At 37.7% G+C, this 12845-nt stretch overlaps 1 protein-coding gene across 4 annotated transcripts in view; it reads left to right on the top strand.

The window, feature by feature from the left end:
• The window catches only part of TPCN2 (two pore segment channel 2), a 31896-nt gene extending 19602 nt beyond the window's left edge, over positions 1–12294 (top strand). For 2 of the 4 annotated variants that reach the window (XM_062576451.1, XM_062576450.1), the window contains 9 exons: positions 614–663; positions 2866–2965; positions 3929–4000; positions 6862–6935; positions 7415–7505; positions 7621–7703; positions 8882–8963; positions 10902–10987; positions 11673–12294. In XM_062576451.1, the coding sequence (XP_062432435.1) occupies positions 614–663; positions 2866–2965; positions 3929–4000; positions 6862–6935; positions 7415–7505; positions 7621–7703; positions 8882–8963; positions 10902–10987; positions 11673–11751 (717 nt within the window). In that variant the 3' untranslated portion in view covers positions 11752–12294. Of the gene's footprint in view, positions 1–613; positions 664–2865; positions 2966–3928; positions 4001–6861; positions 6936–7365; positions 7506–7620; positions 7704–8881; positions 8964–10901; positions 10988–11672 lie in introns of those variants that run through there. The other 2 variants (XM_062576453.1, XM_062576452.1) reach the window with 2 other exon arrangements.
• The last annotated feature ends 551 nt before the right edge of the window (positions 12295–12845 follow it).

The following is a 12845-nucleotide window of genomic DNA, read 5'->3' as shown; positions in this document are numbered from 1 at the left end:
GCTGATGAAGAGCTAGTAGAATTGTTGTTTGTTTGTTTTAAACTTTTTTCTGTGTGCTGCATTAAACTACTATAGCCAGTGTTCTGGCTTTCAGTGGCTTGATCTTGTTTGATAATGAAGGTGATGGATGGTACTCCTAGGGTTGCCTTTTTGGAGGTAGACTTTTTGAAATTGGAAAAGTGAGCTTTCTTGTAAGTAGCCTTGTAACATTATTTGGGGAAGTTCAGTTCTGAAAGAAGAATCATCATGTAAGGGAGCCTCTTATGAAGTAAGAGATCATTTTGCTTTTTGGATGAAAAGTAGCAGAAGTTGAATTATTGTTTGATGAATTTATTATTACTGTTTGGTAAAAGTCTGAAGCTCGTATGGCAACTGAGGCCATACTGAAATGTAGTGTAATTGATTATACTTCTTTCTGTGTATTACCACTGAGGTGGGTGTGTACATTAGGTTAATTTGAGAAATTTCTAGTCTATTATGGCAATTTCAAAGTTTTAAAGTGAGTCAAATTAGTGACTTAAAGCTCTTGAGAATGTTTCCTGACAAGAAATTTAAATAGGTTTTGTTTTCTAAATTACAAAACAATGTTTTAATTTTTTTTGCCAAACGGAAGATTTTGGAGATTGCAACTTTTGCTGTATATGGATTTCCTCATCCTGGCTGGTATGTATTCTCCATGAAATGTACTTTTCTTGGGTGCTGGGGGTAGACTAAGATGATATGTCACACACATATATGAACACAGTGTATGTACAGGTACACACACGTGTGCGTGCACACACATGTCATTATGTTACAATTGTCAGCATGATCCATAACTTACCAAACCTAGGAAAAGTTCTCTCATCTTTGTAGTTACTAGAGGCTAGGATGCATTTGTATTACTTGAAATCTAATTTAGAGTAATGCCTTGGCAGACCCACACTTACCAAAAAGTGCAAGAGGGAAAATTTGATATAACATGCAGGAGCAGCTACTAACCTGAAATGTTTCAGTATCAGACTGTCTCTAAGCCTAACTATATGGACTTCCAAACAACCAACCAGGACCCTCACTGTAGATTGAAGTCTTGTTTCATGTTTTCACACAAGCTAACTAGTACTTAAATATTGCCTTGCTGTGTAATTTTGTTATGTTGTAACAGAGAGGTGGTCTTAATTTATACTAGTATCTGTAAAGAGACCATGTAGCTGCTATCACTAGAAATTGGTTTAGTTCTGAACATTTCTTGAGTTTCCTATCACTCAGAAATGATATTGAATGAGTCTTTTGCCATAAAGATGTTAGTTGTTTACAGTCTAATGGGATTGACTCCCTGTCTGATTTATAATTGACTATATTTGGGTTTGATCTTGCCCTGTGATTCGTGAATGCAGAATGTTTTTTCCACTATCTAGATGCACCAGTAAAACTACTTAAATCCTTATTGTGTCAGTCACTGCGAACAGATTACAGTCCAGATTAGTCATCCTGAGTCCTGATGCTGCTTACAATGTATGCTGGTAGATAATTTTTTGCTCTGTAGATGTAGTATCTTCATGGCAGTGCTAAGATGTTAGTATTGTGCTAGAATATCCTTTCTATGCAGTGTTTTTAACAATTTATGATTTAAGTTGAGTATCTTTGTGGTTCAAATCATGATTTAGAAATATCCATACCAAGGAGTTTTGCATTATCACCTTTCCACCTCACCATGCACTTGCATTCCCAGCAAGAAAGCACCCAGTGTGTCAATGTAAACATCAGCCAAAACTCAGACTGGGATTTAAAGTGTATGCATATTGCTTGTAGAATACATACGTAAGGAAAAAGGCTAGCAAGCCAATTTGTTAGCCTAGTGCTTTCTTTGACGCCTATCCTCAGCCAAACACATCCTGAAGAATTAATACAGGTGTATTTTACAGTACAGGTGTCTTTGTGTAGCTAGCAAGTTTCTGAAGTATCTCGCTATAGCAATAATCTTGTTTAGCTTTGTTTTCTGATGGGACTCTCTTTGGAGCTCCACTGTAAGAAGGAAAGCCAGTTACGTAGGTGCATTAGTGCAAACATACACTTTGAGGAGCGTTATATGCATGTTTAAGATCTCTTTCGTCATCAGTCATTAGTGTTCCTTGTAGGTGAGATTCCTGTTGAGTAAATTAATTGACTTGCTTATACCAATTACAGATTGTACATGGGATATTTCAGGTTTGAAGGGACCTCAGGAGGTCTCTAGTCAAACTAGTCTAGCTCAAACCAGCTGTGAGATCAGACCAGATTATTCAAGATTTTATCCAACTGGGTCTTAAAAACCTGCAATGATGAAGACTGTACAACCTCACTGGGCAACCTCTGCTGCTGTTAGACTGTCCTCATGGTTTAAAAAGTTTTTCTCTATAGCCAGTGTGAGCCTATTTTGTTTCAACTTAAGCCCATTGTTCGTTGTCCTCCTACCATGCCCCACTGTGAACAGCCTGGCTCTGTCATCTTCAGGACCTCTTGGTAGATACTGTAAGACTGTAGCTAGGTCCCTCCAAAGCCATTCCTTCTCCAGGCTGAACAAGTCCAACTTCCTCAGCTTCTTATGGCAGGGGAACTGTTCCATGCTCTGACCATTTTGTTGGCCCTCTGTTGACCTTGCACCCAGTTGATCAATGCCCTTCTGCTGGGGGGCCCAAGACTAGTTATACTATTTTGGTGAGTCACAGGTTATGAGGAGTAGTCACCTATGGATATAAAACTTTCTTTTTCACAAAACTTTGAATGGCATATATGTTAACCAAAAGTTATGGGGAATTTGCAGCTACCTGTAGCCCAGAAACTTTAACTGTGTCATTCTATCATGGGCTGCTTCTCTTACTTGTTGTACTCTTTTGTCTTTCCTAGGAGACCTGAATTGATGGGCTTGCTATCCCTGTGGGATATGGTTCGACTGGTGAACATGTTAATTGTGTTCAGGTTTCTGCGGATTATTCCTAATATGAAGGTGTTTGTTTTTCTCCTCCACACTGCTAATTTCCTTATTAGTTGAATGATAAAATCTTGTTAAAGCTTCTTAGAATAATATGTAATAGGTTGTAATTCTTTTGCATCTGAGTGGGGTTATAACTCAGGAATCTTGGCTCTGGCTCTCTGTGCAGACCTTCATACAGCTTGTCACTAACTCACTCTCCCTTCAGATATTTTTCTCTATTGAGATGGCAGGGAAGTTCTGCTGATCTCACTGCAACTGATGCTAGTATTCTAAAGTGGGTAGAGAAATGCATCCAGAAATACTTGTAAACCTTGTGTTGGGCTCCACTTTCAAATGGATGAGTGTCCCTGAAAACATATATACTCGGGAAGTAGTAGGCTTCCTCTTGCTTGATATTGCCAGACCTTTTGGTCATGCAAAGGGTTATTTGGAAAGAACTCCTTTTTTTTTTTCTGTTCACTATTTAAGTTAAAACTTGAATCTGGTTCCAGAATACCCATATTTGAGTTGGAAATCACTTGAGGAGTTTGTTTGTTACAGTCTTGCCCTTAGACTTGCTTGAAACCTAAGCCCAGATTCATGTCAGGTACAGGACTTGTATTTTAGTTAATTAAGCATAATTATCCAGCTCATGTAATTAGAGATCATAATGTCAGTGAAAAGTATCAGCTAGAAAGCATGTGGGTCACTTGTTGGGCATTTCTGCTTTGATTTACAGTTATAGCTTCACTGTGCAAATATCTCTAAGTTACAGTACCAGTCTGTACATAAAATATGTCATAATGTGCCTGTATGGAAATGAGTGTTCATTAGTTTTATATACCTCAAGGAAGTATAGCTGTGTGAAAGGTGATCGTGTTTAGATGTGCATCATTGCCTAGTTGGCATTTTTTTATATCCTTTTAGTAAAAGTAACTTGATAAAGCTTGGAAGTTTGAATGTAATACATAAAAAATTCTGCTTTGTTTTATTTAGTTCATGGCTTTAGTAGTGACTACACTGCTGGATCTGGTAAAAAACTTGACAGCCTTTGCAGGAATTCTGATGGTGAGTCATAATGCAAGATTGTCACCTTCCCCTCTACCTCCCAGCCACTTTTTTTTTTTTTTTTTGGATAGCATGCCATATAATACAGATGTATCTTCAACAAAGTAAACCAGGGTCTTTGGATGAGAATCTGCAGGAACAGTAGCAATCACAATAGCCTGCCAATTCTTTGAGCATGTCTTGCAAAGATGCAACAAACTACTGTTTTGTTATGGGCAGCAATAATGGGTGCACGACTATGGGTGGAAATGCCTAATGTGTCACTTATTCTTTAGGTGTACCCATAAAGAGTATTTGAAACGTCTCCTTCGAAGTACCTGCCTCAGGCTGATACTCTGTTTTCAAGGAAGAGTTCATCTGGTTATAAAAGTAGCCTTGTTTTCCTTACCTTGGCTTGCTTATATTAAATAACTAAAAATAACTTTAAAACTGTTTTGCTGAGAAGGTCTTCAGATAACATGTTGGGACATGAGGATTTTAGGAAGCCTCTGTGATCCTGTGTCTGGGGTGTAGAGCATATACTCTAAACAAAAGCTGGATCAGAATGCATGATGTCCATTACTCTTACTGATTCTGCATTTCCTAACTCTTGCGTTTCTGGCTTTGCAACTATATCTTCCTGACATAGCATGTGAGAAAATTTTTGTTATTGGTTGTTTTTTTTTTTGTTTTAATGTATCTTAAATAGAAGTAATGCTTAGAGACCAGGATTTGTTGTGTATTAGATGTTTTCTAAGAAGTTTTTCCAGTATATCAAAACAACAACTTTCTTAGTGAACAGTTTACCCAGAATATCAGATTTTGTCATACTAATCTCTGCTTTTAACTGTTTCTAGGGAGGGGCTATAAGTTGTGGCCTGCAGAGGTTTATGTTGCAACTTCAAAAAAAAATGATGGTTTGGGCAAAGATAAGTTGGTTACGACTTTGTTCTGCTGCCTATGTCACTTGCTATTGGGAGCACCCCTTGAAACTGAAAAATGCTTTAGGAGTGCACAGACTGGGAAGTAGTCTTTGCAGTGAAAATATATCTTAGGAGCATGAGTTAAGTACTGATACTGTATAAACTTATTTTTTAAACAGTAGATAGTAGGACCAGCTTTAATATAATGAAAAACTTTTGATACTTCTTCAAAATAAATAAATTAAATGTCCATCCAAAACCATCATGGAAAATGTAACTTTGCCTTGTGATTATTCAGTGTAATTGGCTGTGTAAAGGCTTTGACTTTGTCTGTTAATTTTGCCAGTTCTTGTTTGAGTAAGTACACAAGGCTATAGGAGCATACATTTGCTTGTCGCTCCTGTCATAGGCTGGTAGGGTGGCATGATGGATAGGTGAGAGAGGCAGTTATTGACATTGCTGCTGATGAACTTGACAGAGCCTGTATGGCAGAGGCCCGAGAGAGTAATCTTTGGATGACCTTGATTGGGTTTGGCACCAGGACCCCAAAGCAATGCTGCTAGTGGCAAGGCTGTACGTGTGCTACAGTGTTCTTCCGGAAGCTCTTTTCCTTCCTGACAGACCTAACTAGGATGACAGGAGACTAGTATATGCTGATTTTATTTTTAGAAGTTGAGCTTTGGCATTTCAGTGTGGAGTCGCAGCCTGTCTATATGGTGCTTTCACATAGTGCCTTTGAAGTGGTTTAAGTGTCTGCTGCAGATCACTCAATGCCAGGCGTGTGAATAGTAGTCCTGTACCAATTGTGAGGCAAGTTTCTGGCAGAGAGCTTGCAGTCTAAGCAAAGTGTTTGCCACTTCCCTTAACTTAATTTGCTTTTACTTGAGGCTAAGGAGACACTTACTGAGCTTTTACCATAGTGAAGTGTGACACCATTATTGGCTGATGCAGAAAGATCTTTCCTAATATTAGTACAGAGCATATGCTGATAAATTTATGTAACTCTTTTTAGCTGACTTCTCAGGTATCGCATGTTCTAGTTTTAATATTTTCTGTTAAACAATAAAATTGATTATTATTGTCGAGGCAGATGCTCCATCTTCTGGTAAGCTGTGGAATGGTAGCTTCAACTTCTCTGGTAGTGTTTTTAGGGTATTGTGGTTCTACAGCTCAGAGTAGTTTCTTTTCCCCTCCTCCTGTGCCCCCTTTTGGGACTGTTTAGTAGCAAGATAGAGAAATGTGACACTTTCATTAGAAAACTCACCTTGCTTCAAGCAGTCCTGGGCAAATGGCTCTTTACTCCGAGAAGTAAGAAAGTTGTAGGTCTGGAACAGTCTTTGCTTTTAAAATAAAACTTGTTAAAGCACTGAGGCAACTGCTGAAGACTGTGAAAGCCAGTTCTTTATAAAAAGTGGTTTGTATTCCTAAAAAGTAAAGGAGACCAAAGTTCCAAAATGGTTTGTGCTGTTGAAACATTTACTTATAGATTAATTTATTTTTTTTCCAAAAGTTACGGATGTAATATATTGTATTAGTTTATTCTAGTCATTCAGTTAAGTTTTGTAAAAGCTTATTTTCACTGAATCTAAAACTGCAGAAAGCTCCCTATACATCTGAAGACTTCTTACACTGATAGGTAATGGGCTTTTTTGTTAGATCTCTACTACAGTGTTAATAGTTAAACATCAGCATTTTGAGAAACAACAGTAAAATAGAGCATAAAGAAAAATGATTTAATGCATTTTAACTGAAAAGTAAATAGAATATTAAAAAGTAAGAGCAAATGTTGAAAAAGTGTGCACACTTTGAGAAGTATTTTTAACTTTAGCCTCTGGAATTGTTTTTAACCATGTTCCTTCACCTGTGATACTAACAAATTCCATTTCTAATGTAATTGCATTGTTTCCTTGTTTAGTTGTAGAAATAGTCAGAACTAATATTTATGTATGTTCTTTTCAGGTGGTTTTCTATGCATTTGCTATAACTGGCATAATGTTATTTAAAGGTGCAGTTGTTCCTGTTGGGAATATCAGGTAATGTTCTGAGCATAAGTATTTGGAAAGATTATTTTAATTTTTCAAAATGCTACTGTAGCTCTGACTTTATGCTGCTAAAATGTTTACTAAATGCCCCTGTCTTTGTCTCCTTTCTGTACACTCTGCTGTTGTAGTGTATTTTTAATTTGTCATAGGTAAAGCATCTGTATCTCTGAGCTTCCGAGTAGTTTGTGGTGGTTCTTATTGTTGTAGTGCTTCCTTTAATACCAAATAGAGCAGACCTTATTAGTTACACTTTCAGTTCCTTCTTACTGTATTGAAATTGCAGAAATGCTTGTATCAAGGTTGACATTTTATCCCTCTGTTGATCTGAACTATTCGAATTATTATGCATGTTTTCTGCCCACATGAGGTACTTAACTTTATAAAAGGTACTTAAAGCAAAACAAACTCCTTACTTCTACAGTATAGTACATAGAAAGCTCTGCTTATGTGAGACCGTAATTATCTCATAGTATTGTGAATACAACATCTGGTAATGGCACTCTGCGGTGTGGGACCTACGAGCAGCTGGAATATTGGCCAAACAACTTCGATGACTTTGCTGTGAGTCTGATAATAGAAGAAGTCCATTCCCTTCTTTCTCTCTGCTTTCCCTTTCCCCTCATTTTCTGAGTCTCTTAAGTATGTGGTGTAGCCACTCAATTTCTGTTGTCTTTAGGCAGCAGTGGTGACCCTCTGGGATGTGATGGTGGTGAACAACTGGCAAGTTTTTCTGGAAGCATTTTCAAGATATTCAAGTCCGTAAGTAGCAGTAGTAATACTGACATATACCTCTTAACTTGTAAAGTGAATGAACAAGAATTACACAACACAATTCCTACCATCTTGTAAGAAGAGTTCTGCTTACCTGTGTCTTGTGTCAACTCAGGTAGCTAGGAAAGCTAATACTTTATGGACATTCTTTAGCTCATGTAACTTGATACTTGCTCAGGCTCTTGAATGTCACAAAATCTGTGGTCATGTTTAGAAGGGACTGGAAACTGGCTGGGTAGTCGTCATCTTCCAGAGAAGACTGAATCACTTAAAGTGGATTCTAAATAGATTTGTGGCATGTATGGGGTGGGTAGATGTTACTGAAGAGCCTATCTCATGGAAGAGAGATTAGTGAATCACTGTAACAGTTTTGAGCTGCTTTTGTATTTTCTTTGTGAATGAATAATTTTTTGTAGACTTAGAACCTAGGAGATGTTTTTCATTTGTATTTTATTTTATGGGAATATTTGAATCAGATAGCCTCTGAGTTTAGTTGTTTTCCAGTGATACTTACTTGCATGGTTAATACTTAATGGGAGTTTTGCTATTTAATTTTCTGAGAAGTCATGAGTTCCCCTGTGTTTTGGAGCTAGCAGTTTGAACCCAATAGAAGAAAGTGTTTCTTCAGGGTGTGTAGCTAAGTTGTGGAGTGCCCTTCTGCGAGCAATTGTGCATGGTAAATGTTTAATGCGGTCTAGGGAAGTCTGGGCAAATCAAGAAAGATGAATCCGTTGGGATCTGCAATGAATGGAAATGAGAACCTCTAGCTCAGGAAATCTCTGAGCCACATATGATTGGAGATTGAGAGACTACTTGGAGGGAGTCTCATAGGTATTTTGCCATGTTGTTATGCATTTTCCTATGCTTCTGTATTTGACTAGTGTCAGAGAGAAGCTGCTAGGCTAGATGAATCTTTTACTCTGATCCAGGCTCCTAGACTGTTTTTCTTTCCCTTTAGACCTATATTTAGCAGTGGGGAGAGAATCTTCTTGGCTAGCTTAATGAAAGGTTTAGGATTTTTGTTCCAGATTATCCTTTAGATCAGTAAGATAGTATTATTAACTTTTAAGGAAAAATGTGATTTCCTGGCTTTCTTCAATTGCTTTCAGACTATGGTTATTTACTGTCTATGTTATTTATTCCTTGTCTTTTCATCTGATCTGCAGGTGGGCAAAGATCTATTTTGTAGCCTGGTGGTTGATCTCCTCTGTCATTTGGGTCAATCTCTTTGTAGCTTTACTTCTAGAGGTAAGGAAATGTGTCTGGTATTAGATCCTTAATGACTGTTAACCCTCTTGTAAACCTATTAGAAAATTGTTTCTTTTGGGGGGAGGGTGGCGGGGTGGGGGGGTGTGAAGACATCAACATACTGGATGAGGAGAAAGGTTACTAATCCTAAAGAAGACCTAATAATGCAACAAGAGCATATATCTAACTAAATGTGGTTTGGAGATTATCTGGTTGATAGCCAGCAGTGCGAGGGTAAGAATAGTAATGAAAAAAAGCTGTGTTACCACACAGTTTCCTCATTGTGAGCATCCTTGACTTGCTACCATTCTTTATGGGACCCTAAACAAAGGTCCTATCTGCTTTGTACAGATGTTGAAGAACACAGAGAAACCAGAGAACTACTTTGGGAGGAGTAGGTTGGTTTTGTGTGTGCATACTTACCTTTTCTCTGCCCCACCTTCCCTAACAGACATTGCAGCAGCACTTTCTTTTCTAGATGACTGTGTATTTTTCTTGAGACTTTGTCACAGATCTTGTTGTGTTTCATTGCTTGTATACATTTGTCATTATAGCTTGTTTACTATAAAGTGTCTTTATAGTACATGGAAAAAAAAAACTTAAATGTTACAGAATTGCTTGTCTTATGTTAATCCTAACATTGGTTATCTGAGTTTCAGATTTTTTGTGGTTGTTTTGTCAGGAATTCCTACACTCCTCTGTATTGTTACCTTCATACAAAGGCAATCAAACTGATATTAGAAGGGTGAAACTGGTAACTTGTTTGGAAGAAATTGATAAGTAAAACACGTAGTTTTGCTTATCTCTTGCCTCTGTGTACTCTTCCGCAAGTCTAAATGCCTTTGAATTGTTGATGCTACATTTAACGCTAATCTTAACCATCTGCTCCAAGTTAATCATTATAGTCTTCTCCTATAAGCAATGGAAGAACTGAAGCACCTCTAGAGGGCACTTCACCCCCTCTTAAAACCTATGAGAAATTCTCTTTTGGAGATTTTCTTTTTTCTTTTTTCTTTTTCCCCCCCTCCTTGACTGCATAGAGAACTGTTACTTACTACAGTAGGCAAAATTGTGAACTTTTAGGCATAGTATAAAATCAGGTGAGATGAGTCTCATATTACGTGTTAGTGTTATCTGTGAGCAGTTTGGGAGAGACGTTCTAGCTGGCAGTCAACCTTGTAAGTTTTTTGCCTGCTTGCTTTTCGTATGGCTGTGGCCAAAGATAGCCAAGATGTAGCATTGTGGAGTAGGATATCACTGTTTTCCATTCCCCTCGTTTCTCTCTTCTCCTGAGCTGTCTATTCCCTAAGTCTTGATTTCTTAGTGTAATTCAAAACAGACAAAGGAGCATGAGAAAACCAGGCTGAGTGTAAGTTGCAGTGCCTGGTTCAAGAGTATTTATATTGTGGGCTTTTTGATTCTCTTCTTTTTTTTTCCTGAAGAGGAAAGAATTCAAAGCAGGTGAATTGTTATGGGTTTTTTAAACAGTTATTGTGAGGAGACAGTTTTTACTGTGAGTGGTTAGACTGCAGGACTATTTTCAGCTCTGCTGTTCTTTCAGAGTGTGATAAGAAAATTCCTGTATACCAGACTTGAAAAAGTAGTGAACTACAGCCAATAAATGTATTTATGCCTAAATAAATCACTGTTCTTTTTAAGGGTATACAGATACAATTTGCCATGAAACAGAAGGAAGTAGCACTTCTACAAGTTGGTTTGTGGCTATGTCTTGCTCATGTGTAAAGCCTGTATTATGTATGACTTTGTTGCATCTGTCTATCAGATGTCTATGAACTCTGTCAGTGTTTAAATTTCAGTGCATTCCAGCTCTGTAACAAAAACTACTCGAGACCTAAACATATAGGCCTCACATCACCTCTCTTCTGGTATCATTAGAAATAGACTTCAATTTTTTTTCCCGATCTTTTAACATTCTAGAACTTTATTCACAAGTGGGATCGTCGCTGTCATCGGGAACGTCTCTCAGACATTGAGTGCCAGAGGACAGTTGAACTAATGTTCAGGTGAGTTATACTGGCTTCATAATTGATCTAGTTTTCCAGATGATGTTTTGCTTTCCTTTAAAGATAGTGTGCTGACTGCAAGAGGGGAAAAGGCTCAACTCTTATTCTGTGCCTACATTTAATCCATTAGCCTGGAAAAACTTAGTAAATGCTTTAATTACGCCTGCTCTTAGCTGACTTGATAGCCTAACTTCTATAAACTCTTTCCTCATGTACTCTTGAGAGGTGTTAGAAGGGAATGATGTTGAGAAGAAAAGGGAGGATGAAAAAAAAATGCACATTCTTGGCTTATTATGAAATTGTGGGTGGTAAGTTGATACTTGATCGTCATGCACAAGCAGAACTTCTGGTGCAGATTGGATATTCAGTAGTGGTATTGGGAGTGTGTTCTCATTTAAGCAGTTTTTTCAGGAAAACAAATCCATTGACCTCCAGTTGTACTGTACTGCATGCAGGAAATTGCTTCTCTGCTCCTTGTGGGAAAACAGCTGCTGGTTTCCACGACACATCTGTAAAAGGATGGATCACTTACAAGTGGATGTATCTTTAGGGAGCATCAGCTTATTGTGATTTTAATTCCTTGTTTCAGTCTTGAAAAGAGCACATTACATGTTACATTAAAAAAAATCATTGAGCTGAGAAGTACCCTATGCTAGCCCTAACAACTCATGGTTTTTCTTTGTAGAGATGTTTTGGAAGAACCTACAGAGGAAGAGCTAATGGAAAGACTGCACCAGCATCCACACCTGCATTTATGTAGGTGACTGATTGGTGGGAAGGACTGATTTATTTACACCTCTGTTTTGTTGAGGTTGTCACCTGGAAGAAACTGGATGAATTTTCTGTGAGATGCTGTAATAGGGGCTTGCAGAACAGTGTGTAAATTTCTGGTAGGCAATTCTCTGCAGGAAGAGTTTTTTATTATTGGCTTATATATTTTTTTCTGGGAAGAAAATGGATTTGAAATTTGACTTGATTTTAAGTTGCAATCTTACAGCAATATTGCAGCCATTATTTTATGAACTATTGGTACCAGAATATTTTTATTTTCTTTTTTTAAGAAGGGAAAGTGTTAAAATAACAGTGCACTTTAAAATGTGAACTTTGTAACCACTAAGCCTGCTACTTTTTGCAGCACAAATAATGGAACTCCCTCTTGTGGTAGGGGAGTGTGCCAAGGACAGTGCCTTGCAATTCGTGAATGGATTAGGCAGGACTAGAACAAGATCCTTAACCCTTTCTGTAATAATGAAAGTTGAAACACTGTTTTTATTAAAACTTGACACCAGCATATTCTACTTACTGAATTTTCGGTAGTGGTTAATCGCTTTGGAATACAGTTGGGTTCAACTCATTGTTGAACTTAACAACAAAGCATGTCTGCTAGGCGCATCCTCTCTTTTTTTGGATCTAGGGTTCACACTGGTTGCATCACACTAATAACTTTGAGAACAGTTATAACTTTGAATGGAACAATTATACTCATGGTTTTCAATGCAGTAAATTTGAGCTAATATTCTCCTGTTGCTTTTTAGTTAGCTCTTCCTTTTGCTTTCTTTCAAGTCTTGCTCTTTACTGTATTATAGTCCATGAAGAAGCTGAAGAAAATGAATTTTGGCCAGAATGTAGCATCATGAACACTGTGAGTCTTCCACTTAAAGGTGGGGGGAAAAGGTTGAATGAGCTAATCAAGTGCTTAGCAGCTCAGATTTTCTTTTGAATCCAAGGGGACTTGAAAGTGCTTAACCAGTGTTGCAAGATCTTGTTCTTTTATGGCCTTGTGGTCACATGCTGTATACCAGTAGGTTTGGTGACCTGGGTAACACTTGTTGAGTAAGTAACACTGATAAAAAAAAAA

This window comes from Rhea pennata, chromosome 5, assembly GCF_028389875.1.
Source record: "Rhea pennata isolate bPtePen1 chromosome 5, bPtePen1.pri, whole genome shotgun sequence".
NCBI classification, from domain to species: domain Eukaryota; kingdom Metazoa; phylum Chordata; class Aves; order Rheiformes; family Rheidae; genus Rhea; species Rhea pennata.
Note: the sequence above shows the minus strand (reverse complement) of the source record. Positions and strands in the feature narration are given on the sequence as shown.